At 49.8% G+C, this 17,525-nt stretch overlaps 1 protein-coding gene across 1 annotated transcript in view; it reads right to left on the minus strand.

The window, feature by feature from the left end:
* Positions 1-1,350: 1,350 nt before the first annotated feature.
* The window catches only part of INTS2 (integrator complex subunit 2), a 43,825-nt gene continuing 27,650 nt past the window's right edge, over positions 1,351-17,525 (minus strand). The window contains exons 19-25 of the mRNA XM_026682726.2: positions 16,295-16,420; positions 14,833-15,022; positions 13,112-13,402; positions 9,831-9,938; positions 8,632-8,737; positions 4,379-4,555; positions 1,351-1,608 (exon numbers count right to left, since the gene is read on the minus strand). Of these exons, the coding sequence (XP_026538511.2) occupies positions 1,448-1,608; positions 4,379-4,555; positions 8,632-8,737; positions 9,831-9,938; positions 13,112-13,402; positions 14,833-15,022; positions 16,295-16,420 (1,159 nt within the window). The 3' untranslated portion in view covers positions 1,351-1,447. The remainder of the gene's footprint in view (positions 1,609-4,378; positions 4,556-8,631; positions 8,738-9,830; positions 9,939-13,111; positions 13,403-14,832; positions 15,023-16,294; positions 16,421-17,525) is intronic.

The raw sequence follows: 17,525 nt of genomic DNA on the forward strand, positions 1-17,525 counted from the left end.
TGAATCTCCAATGTGACATGAGTTCCTTCCTTCCCCATTCACTATTCCAAACGTTGTCACCACTAATGCAAAGTACAGGTAGTCCTTGACTTACAACCATTCATTGAGTGACCGTTCAAAGTTACAACAGCACTGAAAAAAGTGACTTATGACCAGTGGTGGGATTCCAAATTGCATGTTACCGGTCTGCACACTTCATGCATGCTGCACTCTAAGGTCACTTCCCACATGGGTGCAGCATTCACAGATCACTTTGTATGCGCACGCAGAACTCAAAGATCGCTTCGCGCACGCGGAACTCAAAGATTGCCCTCGATGAGGTGAGCTGCCATGCAAATCAGCTAAGGTAAAAATCAATGGAATATAGGACGGGAAAGGGCGGGAATGGGTGGGCGGGGCCAGTCAGAGGTGGTATTTGCCGGATCTCCAAACTGGTCAAAATTTCCACTACAAGTTCCCCTGAACCGGTCTGAACTGGCTCTGCTTATGACCATTTTTCACACCCATGACCACTGCAGCATCCCCAGAGTCACAAATAAAAATTCCGCTCGTGGCAACTGACACAGATTTATGATGGTTGCAGCGTCTTCAGGTTTACATGATCACTTTTTTGCAATCTTTTGAGAAGTAAAGTCCATGGTTTCATTAACAACCAGGTTACTAACTTAACAACTGCAGCGATTCACTTAACAACCAGAAATGTCATAAAAGGGGGGCAAAGCTTACTGAACTGCCATTATGCTTAGCACTGGGCATTTGGGCTTAATTGTTGTCATAAGTCAAGGACTACTCGTTAAGGGGATAGGAAGTAGATATTTTCCTCCAAATTGGCACATCCAATGGATTCCTCCCTCCCTTCCTCCCTCTCTCTCTCTCTGCTTCCTTTGAATACTTGCTGGAAAGGTGAGGGAAGCCTACTTCATATGAAGTCATTTCCACAGATTAAAGTTTTACCTGAAACTCAACCTTTTCAGCTTTAATCCAAGATATAGTGGAGCCAGATGAAGAAATATAAGACTTGTTCTTTTTTTTTTTTTACAAAAGGTGAATCCAATTCTCCAAACGATGTTACATGACCCATTGGCAATCTTTGTTGGTCTGGCCTCCTCTTTGAAATGCAAGGAAACCTGGATTCCTGCCGCAGGAAAAGCCTAACCCCCGTACCAGCCTTCCCTGCCGTTTGACCCAGGCTCCTCTTCTCAGAATCTCCAGCCAGGGTGGCTGTCAGAAGAGGACCTGGCTGGAGAAAACAGATCTTAATCACCCCAGTCTAGAGATGCTTTCTCGGAAAGCAGCAGTTGTTGAGTTGCGGTTCATGCCGCAGAGGTGAAAAAAAAAGCGTTCCACACATTTCCAGACAATCCTCCGTTTTTACTTTGGCAAAAATAAAAATAAAATCCACGTAATATCCTGCGGTTTTGCAACAGCCTGGCCCACCTGGAGGTGCTTAAACGGCCCCGACGCTCATGTTAATTATTTCAACGAAGGTATTTTCAATGCAGTGACAGAGTTGGACGTTGGGGTCTGCGCTAGGGGCCCCGCCTCCAGTTTTGTGAGTCGTGGGAAGTCTCGTCTGTTCCGTAGGCTTTTCCTTCAGTTGTTGGAGGCCTAGAGGTAAACATTCAGGGCAGGAAAGGGGAAAAAAAAAACAAAAAAAAAACCAGGTTAAACGTGGGAGAGTGGAAATACTCAGATGAGGTTAGGCTGTGAAGTTAGGATAGGATGTGTGTGTGTGTGCGTATATACCGTATTTTTCACACTATAAGATGCACATCCCCTCCCCCAAAAAGTGGGTGGAAAGGTTGGTGCATCTTATAGAGCAGTGGCCCCCAACCCTTTTTGTGCCACGTCCCGGTACCAGCATCACAAAATGATCCGCGGCCCGGTACCGGCATCAGCACGCATGACAAGGCAAGGTGAGTTGAGCGACCGGCCAGCCAGCCGTCCCCCGCTTCTCCCCGCCACCTTCAACTCCTCCTTTGTACCTTTGTCGATGGGCTTCGCTTCGGGATGGCTTCGGGACGGTCGCTCGGCTCGCCTTGCCTTGGGTGCTGAAAGAATCCTCGCGCCTTAGTTTTGTTCAAGCCGCCCCCCTTCGATGAAACTAAGGTGCGAGGATTCCTTCAGGACCCAAACGCCGCTTTCCAACTGGAAAAGCTCACCCGGAAGCACTTTCTCGTCAAACAAGATGGCGGCGCCCAGCAAACCGGCGGCCCGGTAGGAAATATTCCACGGACCGGTACCGATCCACGGCCCGGTGGTTGGGGACCCCTGTTATAGAGAATGTTGCCGAAGCCCTGCCTCCCCGCAGGCCCCCACCCTTCGGCCTCAGTCTCTCAGCAATTTGCCTCCTAGCAGCAAACAGCCTGGTCAGCTTCAGCACAGCCTGATTTAGCACGAGATTGGTGGTTGGCGGTTGGATCGGCCTCCCGGAATACCGCCTATCAGCTGTTCCAGGCTGCGGGGATCGCTGCTACCCATTGCTGCCTCCGTACATCCCGTTTTCGGCTCATTCCAGGCGGCGGAATGGGCCAAAAACAGGACGCGCGGAGGCCAAAAATGGGGTGCACAGAGGCGGCGATGGATGGCGGCGATCCCCGCAGCCTGGAATAGCTGCTAGGCGGTATTCCGGGAGGCCGATCCAACCACCCATCGGCTGCTCGTGCTAAATCAGGCTGTGCTGAAGCTGACCAGGCTATTTGCTGTTTGCTGCAAGGAGGCAAATTGCTGGGAGGCAGAGGCAGATTCCTTTTTCATTTTCCTCCCCAAAAGCTAGGTGCGTCTTATACTTTGAAGCATCTTATAGTCCAAAAAATACAGTATATGTATGTGTGTGTTGTATGTGTGTGTGAACACCGTCTTATGCCCCTGGAAGGTCAAACCACCTAGTAGGGCTGCATTATTATCCTTCTCATCTTCCCCATTACCTATTTCCTTAGCTTCTTGACTATAACTTTGTTGTTTGTAACTCATGATTTACGTTGGTTTGCTTTTATTTATGACTAGCTACGACTATCACTCAGTGTTGTATCTTATGATTTAGGATGAATGTATTTTATGATTACGGTTTATCCCTCACTGTTTGTATGTACCCTGAGAGCTTCTTGCACCGGGACAAATTCCAAGTGTCCAATCACACTTTGCCAATAAAGAATTCCACCCTATCCCATCCCATCCTATTTTGTGACCTGATGACCCGCTTAATGTGACTTATGGTCATAATTCCGGGCCCAGTTAGTCCAAGCAGAAGATAATATTTGTAGCTCAAAGTTGAACTGTGGAAGTCCTTGGTGCTCTCGGAACTTGGTTGTTTTCTTGCAGATGTTTCATTACCAAACTAGGTTATATCATCAGTGCCACGAATGGGAGTGGAGCTTGCTGATTGTTTACAGGCTTGCCCTGTTGGTGCTTGTGGGAATGGTCTTGATCATTCCTTGATTAGGCAGCTGCTTACTGTTCTCTTGCTTGTCTGAATTCGTAGTTCCTTGATTGGGATATTGTTTACTGCTTGACCGTTGGTCTAGTTTTAATCTTGGTGTTAATCTCTGCTTATCTGGGTATTGACTGCTGGTGAAGAGATGACAGGGCAAGATGCTAGTATATAAAAAGAGAGCAAACCCCACTCCCTTCTGCAACTGATGATGTTACCCAGTTGGGTAATAAAATGTCTGCAAGAAAACAACCAAGCTCAGAATCCACCAAGGGCCCCATAATCCTCCTCCTCCCTCTCCTTCTTCATCCTCCACTCTGCAAACTCCACTACCTTCTAGCACTCATGTTACCTAGTTTGGTAATGAAATGTCTATAGGAAAGCCACCAAGCTCAGAAAGCACCATGGACCCTTCAGTCCTCTTCCTCCTCCCTCCCTCCACCTCTTCTAGCACTGATGATGTTACTTAGTTGGGCCATGAAACGCCTGCAGGAAACCCACTGAGCTCAGAGAACACCACGGACCCCGCTCAATTACATTCTTAAGTAAAGGACTACCTATAGCTAAAACCATTGAATGAAAGAAATGGAGACCTTAAGTCAGGGGTGTCAAACTCGATTTCATTGAGGGCTGCATCAGGGTTGTGTTTGACCTCGGGGGGGCGAGGGGGCGTGGCCAGTGAAAGACAGGACTGTAGTGCCTCTGCCTGTGAAAACAGAGCTCACGGGCCAGTCCTTCGTTGTTTCCAAGTCGGCCCCGCAGGCCAATCTCTAAGCACCCAGCGGGCCGGATTTAACCCGCAGGCCTTGAGTTTGCCACCCCTGCCCTAAGATGATGTATCTCTCTCTCTCTCCCCCAGACTTTTCCTTGGATTACTACAACCCAAGACTGGTTGTAAGCCCAAGGGCGAGCGAAGAACCCTGAAACCGTGGGGACACGATGGCTTACGCGTAATAATCGGATCAAAATCCCTCGTTTCTGTGGCAACGTCAGAAGCGCAAACTTGCCCAACTTGAATGAGCAGGGACATGATGTCTTCGTAGAGGGGAGGAAAGGCTTGGCAGAAGGAGACCAAGCAGGGCAGGGTAGGCATAAAAAACGTGTAACGCTTGGCCTCCGTCAGAACTGTGGAGACAAGGGAAAGAGTTTGAAATAACAGCAGTGAATGGCAGAGACAATGTGACTTACGGCCATTATGGTACACGACCAGTTTCGGTGGCTAAGCAAGGCAACCGTTAAGTGATTTTACAACCTTTTCTGCCACGGTTGTTAAGTAAATCGCAGCGGCTATTAAGCAAATCATGCGGTTGTTAAGCCAATGCGGCTTCCCGCATGGATTTTGCTGGTCAGTGTCAGGGCTCCAACAAATCCACCCCCATTCAAATCGTAAGTCTCTAGCCACATCTCTCAGAGTAAAAAAATAATAATGATTTATTAGGAGTGGCCATGTTGGCATTAGCTGGGTGTAGCCAACACTAAAATTCATCATTCATTTCCCCCTTGGCCCTGGTTTTCCCCCCACACCCTGGGTGTATATTCTCCAATGGGACACATCCACAGCCAAGAGTCATCAATCGTGCTCTCCAGTAATATTCTTGCGCGCCGACAGTTTTGGGCTGCCAAGGTGATTATCTAAGGCATTTAAGGAATGCACTGCTTTCCCTCCATTCCCTTTCTGCTGGCAACTAAAAAGACCAAAGGAGTATTTTATTTTATTTTTAGTTGACAGTTGGAAGCCGGCTGGGAGCGTTGCAACAAGTGACCACCTGACCACGGGAAGTTGCAGCCGTCATAAACACAAGTGAATCGCCAAGCACTCAACTTTTGATCACGTGACCGTGGGGATGCTGTGTGTTGTGGCCTGTCGGCCGCCGGCGTCTCCAGCAGCCAAACTGGAGGAGGAGGAGGAGGCGTGGGAGTGAGGGTCAGCATCAAAGCAACCCGAGAGCTCCGAGGGGTAAGAGAGAACGGAGCTGGAGAGAGAGAGAGAGAGAGAGAGAGCCTGGACCATCCGCCAGCCCTCAGATGGAGAGTCAACAGCCCCCAGGTCTGGAGGTGGCTGATAAGGAAGAGAAGGAACAGCTGGGTCCAGTGCCTGAAGCGCGGATGAGCAGAAGGCAGAGGAGAGGAGAGCAGTGGAAATCTATGGGCCGGTCCTTGGGACGGAAGAACCACCGTTGCTAGCGAAGCCCCACCCTAGCTCTGGGGATAAAAGGCAGGGGGCGGAGATGAATTGATGTGGCAGACAGCTAGTCATCTTCTGACCAAATGGACTTGTTAGCCTGTGTTGAGAGAGAAACGTTTTGCCAGGGCTGCCGGCACTCCTAATTAAAGGAATATTTCAAAAAACCCCAACTATTGAGTTAACAGGGCTAAAAGGACTTCCTGACAAGCCGTGTGTTCCCACGAGGCGCCCTCCACTTACCAAAGCCACTTGACCCAGCCAATCAGTCTGGGACTCAATGAACAAAAAACCAGAGCCCCCCCCCACCCTTTTTTTCCCCCCCCCCCAAAAAAATTCTGCTCTCAAAAGAAAGAATTTACAACCCATAACACACAATATGCCAGCTATATACAACATCATACAACATACTACAGATAGGTGTCGTGGTGGGACAATTACTACGGTTCTGTGGGCGTGGCAATCAGAGGGTGGGGCGCAAACTTCCCACCTGCTTTCCAGGCCATTCTCCAGCAACTACCACAGAAGACCCAGCCATCACCGGGACCCAGAGAAGAGGGGGCGGGCAGTCGGCGATTTGCTGGTCCCCCACACCAAAATTTCCACTACCGATTCTCCAGAACTGGTCAGAACCAGAAGACCACCACTGATATGTGTGTGTATGTGTATCTATTTTTATCTCTCTATCTATCCTCCTACACCCAATATATACGTATATATATTAATCACCGACCATTTTGAATACAAGATTCCCCTAACAACCATGTCCTTAACAACTGCTGTGATTCACTTAACGGTGGCAAGAAAGATCATAAAATTGGGCAACAGTCATTTAACAAATGTTTCACTTAGCCATGGAAATGTTTAGCTCAATTGTGGTCGTAAGTCGAGGACTACCTGTAATTACATATTAACTCATAATGACAGACGATGTAAATAGATCGGGGCTATCAAACTCCCGGCCCGTGGGCTGGAGGCGCAACACGCTGCCCACGCCTGGTGATATCACCGTGACGACGCGTGTTTGACACACCTGAAATATACTGGGGAAAGCACTGTCACTGTCACGACCCAGAGTATATCAGAAATATAACAAAACCCAAAACGTGAATAAAAATCCTTTAATGCCTTCAACTTGGCTTCACTGTTTAAGTGTTCACAGTGGAGGAGTAAAACTATTTTCAAAATAACATTTCAAAGGCAAAGAAACACAGTTCAAATTCAAGAGCCGATAACGAAGCAAAAACCAAAAACAAACCACATTGAATAAAGTTCCACGACAGGCCAGGATAGATAATTGCCAACTTCAGGAAGATAACCAGGTACAGTCCGTTGGAAGAATGCCAACCAAGATAAACCTTCTTTAGGAATAAAACACTAATTTGTCTCCAGCGTCTGTTAGCACGCAGGTCCAACCTTTTATGCAGATCTCACACCTGCAACCCATGAAGAGGATCAAGGCCCTCTCCTCCCAAGTAGACCACGTTTTACCCTGATCCTCTCCTCCCTGCGTGCCCTAGGATGGAGAGGGGATGGGCCTGGGTCCTCCTCTGACTGCAAGGCATTCGATAAAGTAGACCACAACCTACTTCTTAGTAAGCTAGAAAAAAGTGGAATAGATAGCACCACCACTAGATGGACTCGCAACTGGCTGGCAAACCGTACTCAACGAGTAGTCCTAAATGGGTCTAAGTCTACATGGAGGGAAGTAAGCAGTGGGGTGCCACAAGGTTCCGTCTTCGGCCCAGTACTCTTCAATATCTTCATTAACGACTTAGATGAGAGAATAGAAGGGGAACTTACCAAATTTGCAGATGATACTAAGCTGGTAGGAATACCTAACACCCAAGAAGATAGGCTCAAGATCCAGATGGATCTTGAGATCAGATGGATCATCAAGATCAGATGGATCATCAAGATCAGATGGATCTTGACAGACTAAGACACTGGGCCCTATTTAACAAAATAAAATTCAGCGTAGAGAAAAGTAAAGTCCTACACTTAAGCAAGAAAAACCAAAAGTACCCATATAGACTGGGTGAAACCAGGCTCAACAGCAGTAACTGGGAGAGGGATCTTGGAGTCTTAGTGGACCAGCTAAATATGAGCCAGCAGTGTGCAACAGCCGCCAAAAAAGCTAATGCAATCCTAAGTTGTATTAACAGAGGGATACAATCAAGATCAAAGGAAGTACTAATACCACTCTATAAAGCCTTAGTAAGACCACACCTATAGTACTGCATCCAGTTTTGGTCACCACATTATAAAAAAGATGTTGAGACTCTAGAAATAGTACAGAGAAGAGCAACCAGGATGATTAGGGAACTGGAGGCTAAAACATACAATGAATGGTTGCAGGAACTGGGCTTGGCTAGTCTAGTAAAGAGAAGGACCAGGGGAGACATGATAGCGGTCTTCCAATATTTGAGGGGCTGCCACAGGGAGGAGGAAGGGGTCAAGCTATTTTCTAAAGCACCAGTAGGCCAGACAAGGAATAATGGATGGAAAACTGAACAAGGAGAGATTTAACCTGGAAATAAGGAGAAACTTTCTGACAGTGAGAACAATCAACCAATGGAACAGAAGTTGCCCTCGGAAGTTGTGGGAGCGCCATCAGTTGAGACTTTCAAGAAGAGATTGGACTGCCATTTGTCAGAAATGGTGTAGGGTCTCCCACTTGGGGTTGGATTGGATGACCTACAAGGTCCCTTCCAACTCTGATTATCTGTAATCTGTAATCTGCTCAGCCGGCCTCTGCCCTTCCCCAGCCTCCTCCACCACCTCTGGAGCCACCCTTCCACTCCCTGTTGGCTGTTCCTCCTCTTCCTCAGAGTCAGTCTCCACTAGGGGCATGACAGTCACTCACTCACCAGGAAGAGTGAAATGGGTGCTTGTGTTCTCCCCACTGCAAGTAGAGATTTGGTTCCAGAAATGGAATCCTAGAGACAGAAGGTCCCCTTTGACTTTCCAGCACTAACTAGGTTCCAGGGCTAGATTTTCTGGGGCTAACCTGGCTTACCTGTCAGCAGGGTCCCCATGACATTGATAGCCAAACGTGCCACGCTGAGAGACTTGGGTAGCGCGTACTGAATGCACAAGTAAGAAAGCAACTGGATAGCAAATATCTGGAAAGGGAGAAGCAAAACCAGAAAAGCAATCAAGAAAGATCTTTAAGGCAGAGGCGTCAAACTCAAGGCCAACCGGCCAGTCCCAGCACGCGGGGTGCTTAGATCTGGCCCACGAGGCCAGCCTGGAAATATCAAGGGGTGGCCCCACGCAGCCCATTTTCAGCCTCCATGGCCTCCTGCAGCACTTTCTTCTCCACAACCTCCATGTTTTCGGCCAGCAGAGTGCTGCAGGAGGCCGTGGAGGCTGAAGATCGGCAGTGGGGGAAGAGCCTCTCATGGCCCCCTTGTGGCTCATTTTGGCCGGCAAAGTGCTGCAGGAGGTTCCTGTCTCCTCACCCACCCACCGGCCGGTCTGCAGACAAGAATTACAATGCTGATCTGGCCAGTGGTAGAATTAAACCACTTCGCACCACTTCAGCCGAACTTGTTGTTAAATTGCTGGCTGGGACATGAGCCTTTGCAGGAAGCAACTTTGTTCGTACTCGTCAATTTGAAACCTGAAGCTCCGTGTTGAATTTGTGCTCCGTTTGGCCTTGTACAACTAATTGGCAATTTAGGCGTTGGCAGCATTTCAAGGGAGATAAAGGTGGGTGCTTATCAGCCTTATCCCAAAGGACTTTGGCAGACTTCTGTGGGACTATTTACAAACTATTTGAGACTCATTACGGGCTGTGAATGACTATAATTCACAGCCATTGAAATAAAATAAAAGGTTTTTGGGACTAACATGTGTTTGTTAATGTCTCAGGAAGCCTTGGCTAGAACAATTATCAACATAAATTTCGGGTTCAATTGTGGTCGTAAGGTAAGGATTATGTATACAAGCAATCCTCGATTTATACTTGAAAAATACCTATAGATCTGGGGCTCTATTGCAAGAGGCCAATAGATTTGGGGAGCTCCATATTCCTGGGGGAAGGTGCTTCACAGAACAGGTGCCGGGACCAAAAAGAACCACTAGGGAACACTGCTTCACCGAGGGGGCCCAATCCTCCAGATTGGGTCGAAACCAATAAAACCCCTGATCTAAGCCACAGACCCACACATAAGGGGAGGAGAAGAGGGGGGAGGCAGCCGTCTGAGCCAGTACCTGTTTCTCCAGTTCAGGCTGAGCAATCAGTTCGGGAATGAAGTCCAGGCAGATATGCATAGAGGGGATGCCAGCCACGGTTAGGGGGAGCAGCTCACAAGGGTAGCCCTGTTTGGAGAGAAAGGGAAGGGGGAAAAAGTGGCCCATTTGAGAAATCTGGCTTAAGCCCTGCCTGTTTCAAGCAAAACCAAAGAAGAGTATTTGTAGTTCAGGGTTGACATGAGGGGTCCTGGGTGCTCTCTGAGCTTGGTTGTTTTCTTGCAGATGTTCCATGACCCTAACTAGGTAACATCATCACTGCTAGTAAGGAGTGCTGTTCAGTGGTGGGTTTCAAAATAGTTTACCTCCGGCTTGGTGGGCGTGGCCAAACGCGCCCTTTGCGCAGAGGCTTTCTGTCATGGCCCTGTTGGAATCTGATTCCGAGGGGGAGGTCGAGCAGCTGACAGGGAGTGGGAGTGTGGCTCTGGTGGCTGTGGAAGAAACTAGGGAAGGGCACAGTCCGGCTGGGCATTCACAGGAAGACCCAGGGCCACCTCCTCTGCATCCTAGGGCACGCAGGGAAGAACGGAAAAGGGAGCAACGTGGCTTATGGGGCAGAAAAGGGCCCTGATTCCCTCCATTAGCTGCAGCTGAGAAAACAGGATTTAAAAAGGGCGTTTGTGCACAGCACCTTGCTGGAAGCAAAGCGTGCATTATTTTTGTTTGTTAAGTCTTATCCGGGTTCTGGCGTCCTCCCAACTGTGCGTGTTTTGTTATCTTTTGACGTCTGCAATCCCTTATCCTGCCCTGTCTCGTTAATTGCTGCAGCGTGGTTTGTGTTGGTTTTTATTTATAATCTATATGTACTTTGGGTTCAGATGGAATTTCTTCCCTTTAGAAACTGTTCCTGGGAGAGGTTTTTTTTCTCCAGCCGAGGATAACTGGACATTGGGGGCCAAGTTGGTGGTATTAAAGGGACTTTATCTGCTTTTGTGACCTTGTTGCTTTTGTGCCACGCCCCTTTGGGTCATCACACTTTCCAACTCCCCTCCTGCAATCCTGCGCTCTCCCTGTCGCTTCAGCAGCTGATGCGCGGCAATCTGCTGTGCCGCGCAAAGCAGCTGTGCTTCAAAAGCAAGGAATAAAGGTCAGTATGGGAGCCAGGGCGGGCAGGTGGGCCCCAACAGCAGCTCCAGCAGCTCCCCAGAGGGAACTGGTTTGGTCTCCGCCGATCTTCGGCACTACCGGTACGCTAAAACCGGGTCGAACCAGTAGAATACCACCACGGGTGCTGTTTGCTGTTAGTTTATATTTCGGTGTCTTTAATAACTTCTATAGACAGTTGCACAAGGACAATCAAGCAGCCCAAAAGAATAAAAAAAAAACTCCAGCACCTCTCCACCAGCAATCAGCACCCAGATCAGCCTAGTGTCAGGGCTCCAGTAGTTACCTCCATTTAAATCATGAGTCTCTAGCTGGATATTCAAAGCTTAAAGAAAATTTGTTAGGAGTAAACATGTCCGGTGCTGCCGGGCTGTAGCCGACTCTGAGACACATCATTCATTGTCATCCTTAACCTTGGTTTCCCCCCACCCTCTGGGTGTATCATAATTCATATTCTCCAATGGGACACCTCCATAGCCAAGAGCAGTGGTGGGATTCAAATATTTTTTAACACCGGTTCGGTGGGTGTGGCTTGGTGGACGCACTTTGCGGGCATGCACACACTATGCATGCGTGCGCATGGGTGTAGAGGCTTTGTGCAGGCCCAGAGGCATTCTAACTCACCTCCTGCAAGCCTGTTTGATCCCAGTCGCTTTAGCAGCTGCCACGCGGCACTCTTCTGTGCCGCGTAAAACAGCTGCGCTTCAAATTCAGAGGATACAGGTGAGTATGGGAGCCCGGGCAGGTGGGAGGGCCCAACAGCAAAGCAACGGAGAGAACCGGTTCGGTCTCTGCTGCTCATCACTGCTACCGACTCGGCAGAACCGGGCCGAACCGGTAGAATACCACCACTGGCCAAGAGTCATCGATCATACTCTCATTAGAATTTTGCTTGGCAGAAACTTCAGTCACCTAGAACAGCGGTCGCCAACCGGTGGGCCACGTCCCACCGGTGGGCCTCAAGAAAATTTTGGTGGGCCGCAGAGAAATGTCACCCCGCCAAAGCAATTAATCCAGGCTTCTCAGGAACACAAGGCTGCACCGCCCACATGGCCCGCGGGAACCCTCCCCACCCACTCACTCCTTACCCGGCAAACTTTTCTGCTAAGTTGCTATTTTTCCTTTTTCCGACCATCATCTGTTCTGCTGTGCCGGGAGATTTAGATTAGCTAGGAAGCAGGAAATGGTTGGATTTCTTGCTTTCTAGCTAGTCTTTAGATTTTCGGCTCTGCTTTCCTTAGGACTGAAGGTTCTATTATTCAGTGCAGACTCACAGCAAGCAAATTTTATGTGACAGACTGAGCTAGCCGATGGCAGATAGATAGAATCACTGAATGATTCTGTGCGCAACTCAATCTGCCTACCTGCTTTGCCTGATTTTTGGGTAAAAGTTGCTCTTTTTTTTACAAAAAAAATCAATATTTATATCAATATTTATAATATTTACATATAAGCCATGCCCAGCCAGTCACATGACCACAAGCCACACCCACAAATTAGGCCACACCCACAGGACCGGTTAGTGGTCCTTGGAATTTAAAATTATGAGTTTGGTGATCCCTGAGGTCCAAAAGGTTGGCGACCCCTGGCCTAGAAACCATCTAGGAAAACATTTATGGAATGTAATTTTGGTTTTGCAAGCTGCTACACTACTCCCCCCTCCCTTTCTGCTGGCAACTCTAAAAAGACCATAGAAATATTTTATGAGTTGACACCTAGATCAGGAGTGTCAAATTGGCGGCCCATGGGCCGGATGCATCACGCACAGGCCACTCCCATCCCAGCTCCGCAAAGGGGAAAAAAATGTCACGGGAAAGCAATATGAGGCCACAAATTTGACACCTGTGGCATAGATGAACTCCAAGGTTAACCTCAGACCAAACAATGAAGTAAACAACACCCCAGTGAAGAAACTGCCAAATAGGTGGTCCTCGAGCTACGACCATAAAACGGGTTGGTCATTAGGGCCGTAATTTGAGGATTACCCAATATATTTAACTGATGGCCCTTTGAGCTCAAGTGGCAGATCTCAGGAAAGACACGCAAACACACACACAGACCCATTGAAAGCTATTGATGGTCCAGCATGGCATGAGCAGCCAAGTGGCGCAAAGGGGCAGCTGAAAACACAACCACACCTGGAAGTGAACCAGCTTAGCGATGTTGGGGTCGGCGATGAACATCTGGTGCACAAGACAGCAAACCAGGCACTGGACTTCTCTCAAGTTGCAGAGAAGGCTGTCTTCTACTTCCTCCCCGTCTCCTCCTTCCTTTTCCTCCTCCTCTTCCTCTTTGACCGGCTTGTTTGGAGGACTGCGTGCGGCACTTCCCGGGTGGTTCTTCAGCAGTCTGGTAGACCTCCTGCCTGGAGGGCTTTCTTCTTCCAAAGGCAAGCAGATCTCCAGAAGGATCTGCACCGCGGCACTATCCTGCAGGAAGGTAAGTCAAGAGCAACCAAGCAAGTTGAGACCAGAGCAACTCAGAGTCAACATCCAGTTCGAGAATCCAAATAAAACTCTGCAGGTTCCTTTCGTTTCAGAAAATCTTACTGTTTACAGCAGGGGTGGGCAAACTACGGCCCGCGAGCCACATCCGGCCCGTTGGTCTGTCCAATCCGGCCCGCCCCTGAAAAAAAATCGCTGGGCGTGGCGTATTGCCCTGCGCCGCGTGGCCCCCAAAGCTGCAAAACAGTGCGGAGCGCTCTACGGGTAGGAAAGAAAAGAAGAACTTTGTAAAGGCCTCGGCTGGGAGTTCGAAATCACCTTCGAGTGCGACCTCTCCGAAGGTGAGTCCCCACCGATCCCCCTTTTTTTTCCGGGGCTTCCAGGCTTAAACTTTGCAAAGGCAAAGTTTGCAGGCGGGAGCGTCTTCCGGCCGAGGAGCGGGAAGGGTTCCGCCCGGCGGGTGGGCTGCTTGAGCGGGCTGCTTGGAGCCACCTAAAGCTAGGCCGCTGCTGGTGGAGCCTTGCCCTGCCTTGGTGCCCCGTTTCCCGGCTCGGCGGTCCTGCTTGGGCGGCACTTTAAAAGCCTGCTCCCAGCACCCGAGCAACTTCCCAGCAACTTGCGGCTTCCTTTTTCCTCGTGGGCGCTCGCGCCTGGCCCCGAGCCGCGCGGTGGAGGGGAAACCCGGAGCACCCGCCGGTCACCTCCTCCAAGCAGCCCGCCCGCCCGCCGGGCAGAACCCTTCCCGCTCCTCGGCGGGAAGACGTCCCGCCTGCAAACTTTGCCTGTGCAAAGTTTAAGCCTGGAAGCCCCGGAAACCCGAGCAACTTCCCAACAACTTTCAGCTTCCTTTTAACTCGCGGGCGCCGCGCCTGGCCCCGAGCTGCGCAGCGGAGGGGAAGCCCGCGGGCAGGCGGGCTGCTTGGAGGAGGCGACCCGGCGGTGCTCCGGCAGCAGCAACAGGCAGTTCCGCCCGGGCTCCGCTCAGGTGTCCGGCTGGGGCTGTCAGGAGTTGCTACCGCGGCGCAGCTCGCAGCGCCCAGTCCCGCGTTGCCTTGGGAAGGAAAAGGCAAAACCAGGAGCCGCTGAGCCTGAGCCTCCGGTGCCGCTGCTGCCATTGCAAAGCGCTGCCGCGGCTCTTCCTTTTTGCCTTTCCCTTCCCGAGGCAATGCGGGACTGGAGCGCTGGAGCCGCGCCGGCGGTAGCAACTCCTGACTCAGGGGGCCTCTGAGGGGAGGGGAAGGAGGAGAAGGGGGGAAAGGGTGGGGGGTGGGTGATTCCCAAAAAATCTTGTGCTGACCCGGTCCATCTGTCAAATTTTAAAAGTCAATGCAGCCCCCGAGCCAAAAAGTTTGCCCACCCCTGAGCTAAGCTGTTGAAAACTGGTCCTTTCAACAGCTGAATGTTTGCAAGATTACCTGGGCTGCTAGCAGGGCGTTTTTCAGTTCTTCCCGCGTCACTTCGGGGCCTTCCAGACCCGTTATGTTGTTTTGCAAAGGCTTCACATCCTGACCGGCCGTTTCTTTGAGGTGGGCGCTCAAGTAGGCTTTTGAAGCTAGCAGGTAGCCATTCAGCATGTGCAAGGTGATATCCATCAGAGGCGGACACCTGAGGAGACACAAACAGGGGAAAGGAATAGAAGGCAGGGAGAAGAAGAGAGTAGAAGTGTACATGCAGTCCTCATTTAGCAACCTGTTCTGACCCGGCTCCCCAAACACGACAAATCCTCTGTATTTAAATCAATGATTCCTTTATTAGGACTGCCAGCAGCCCCGGCAAAAAAACCTCACACCGCAGGCTAACAAGTCCGTCCGGCAGGGAGACAAATAGTTGTCTGCCACATCTATTCACCTCCGCCCCCTGCCTTTTATCCCCAGAGCTAGGGTGGGGCTTCAATAGCAACAGTAGCTTTTCCATCCCAAGGACCGGCCCATAGATTTCCACTGCTCTCCTCTCCTCTGCCTTCTGTCCCAAGGACCGGCCCATAGATTTCCACTGCTCTCCTCTCCTCTGCCTTCTGTCCCAAGGACCAGCCCATAGATTTCCACTGCTCTCCTCTGCCTTCCATCCCAAGGACCGGCCCATAGATTTCCACTGCTCTCCTCTCCTCTGCCTTCCGTCCCAAGGACCGGCCCATAGATTTCCACTGCTCTCCTCTCCTCTGCCTTCTGTGCATCTGCATGTCAGGCCCTGGACCCAGTTGGATCCTCCTCTTCCTCTTCAGCCACCTCCAGACCTGGGAGCTGTTGACTCTCCATGAGGGCTGACGGATGACCCAGGCTCCATTCCCTCTTCCCCGTCAGAGCTCTCAGGTTGCCTTGGTTCTGGCCCTGACTCTCACGCCTCTTTCTCCTCCTCTGATTCGGCTGCTGGAGGGGCCGGCAACCAACAGGCCACAACACAACCATTCCAAGTTTTAAAAAGTGACTTATGACCAGTTTTCCCCCTTACGACCCTTCCAGCGTCCCCATGTTCACGTGATCAAAATTCAGACGCTTACCTATTTATGACAGCTGCAGTGTCCTGGGGTCACGTGATCCCCCTTTTATGACCTTCTGACGAGCAAAATCCATGGGCGAGCCAGATTCACTTAACAACCATGTCGCTAACTTCACACAGCTGCAAATGATACACTTAACCGCGGCGACCAGAGAGGTCGTATAAAATGAGGCAAAACGCGCTAAACCATGTTGGCTTGGCAAGAGAAATGTTGGGCTCAATTGCTCAGTCGCAGGTCGAGGACTAACCGTACCACCTGGACACAACACAATTTTTGAAATGTCGTGCCTGCATATTTGTGGTTGATTGCGCCCTGTGTGAGAACTCAAGGTCACCAGGTTGCGGTTGAGGAAATAAGGGAGGAGGGGAAAATAGCCTTACCTGTGAACCCTCGAATCACACCTTAACACAATCAGGGGGTCAATGAGAAGGTCCTTCTGGGTGTACTTCTGCTGTCTGACCGTTTTGCCGGACGGTTGCAGGGCATTCACTGTCATTACCCACAACCTGGAGGAGAAAAAAGCAGCTGTAAATATAAGAATTTCCAGAACTGCCAGGCTAAATCAGGGCAAGGCCCAGGTTAGAGCACATGTCTCTCTTCCACAGCCAGGTGTAATAGGCAGAAGGAATCACCTGGAGGAACTGTCAGCTGTAAAGAATCAGGAATACCTGGTTTGTTATTGCCACCTATATACAGGCAGTCCTAGACTTGCAACAGTCCATTTATGGACCGTTTGAAGTTACAAAAGCACTGAAAGGAGTGTCAGGGTTCCAGAAATTGCCCTAATTAAATCATGATTCTCGAGCCAAACTTCAAAAAAACTCCAAACGATTCATTAGAGGCGACATACTGGCACTGCCCTGTATGAAGTCAACTCTGGCATACGTCATTTACAGTCCCCTGTGACCCTATTTCCCCCCTCCCCCCTGGGTGTCTCATAAACCAGATTCTCCAATTGAACACGTTCACAGGCTGGGCGTCATCATTCACACTCTCCAATTGAATATATTCATGGGCAAAATCTCTGGTATTTTAGTTACAGTCTTTTAAAGAGAAGAGTTGGAATGTACTTTCGCTTCCAAACTGCTGCACTGCTCTTCCAGATTTCCTTCCCCCCCCACCCCACACCCCCTTTTTATGGCAACTACTAAAACAGGCATAGCAATGTTTTATGAGTTGACAGAGTGTCTTAGGGCTGTTTTTCACACTTACGACCGTTGCAGCATCCCCGTGGTCTTGTGATCAAAATTAAGATGCTTGGGAACTGATTCACATGTATGACGGTTGCAGTATCCTGGGGTTGTGTGATCCCTTTTTGCGACCTTCTGACAGGCAGACTTCATGAGGAAGCCAGATTCATTTAACAACCATGCTACTAATTTAACAACTGCGGTGATTCACTTAAGAACGGTGACGAGAAAGGTCATAACACGGAGTAAAAGTCACTTAACAAATGTCTCTCTAAGCGACAAAAGTTCTGGGCTCAATTGTGGTTCTCAGTCGAGGACTACCTATATACAGGAACGTGGCTTGCCCTTTCAGATTAATACCAGACCAACCATCAAGAAGTAAACAATTTGCCAAATAAGAAGTTACCAACTCAAGGCAAAC

This window comes from Notechis scutatus, chromosome 1 (assembly GCF_049901735.1).
Source record: "Notechis scutatus isolate UNSWTSFEM ecotype Mainland chromosome 1, rNotScu1.2, whole genome shotgun sequence".
Lineage (NCBI taxonomy): Eukaryota > Metazoa > Chordata > Lepidosauria > Squamata > Elapidae > Notechis > Notechis scutatus.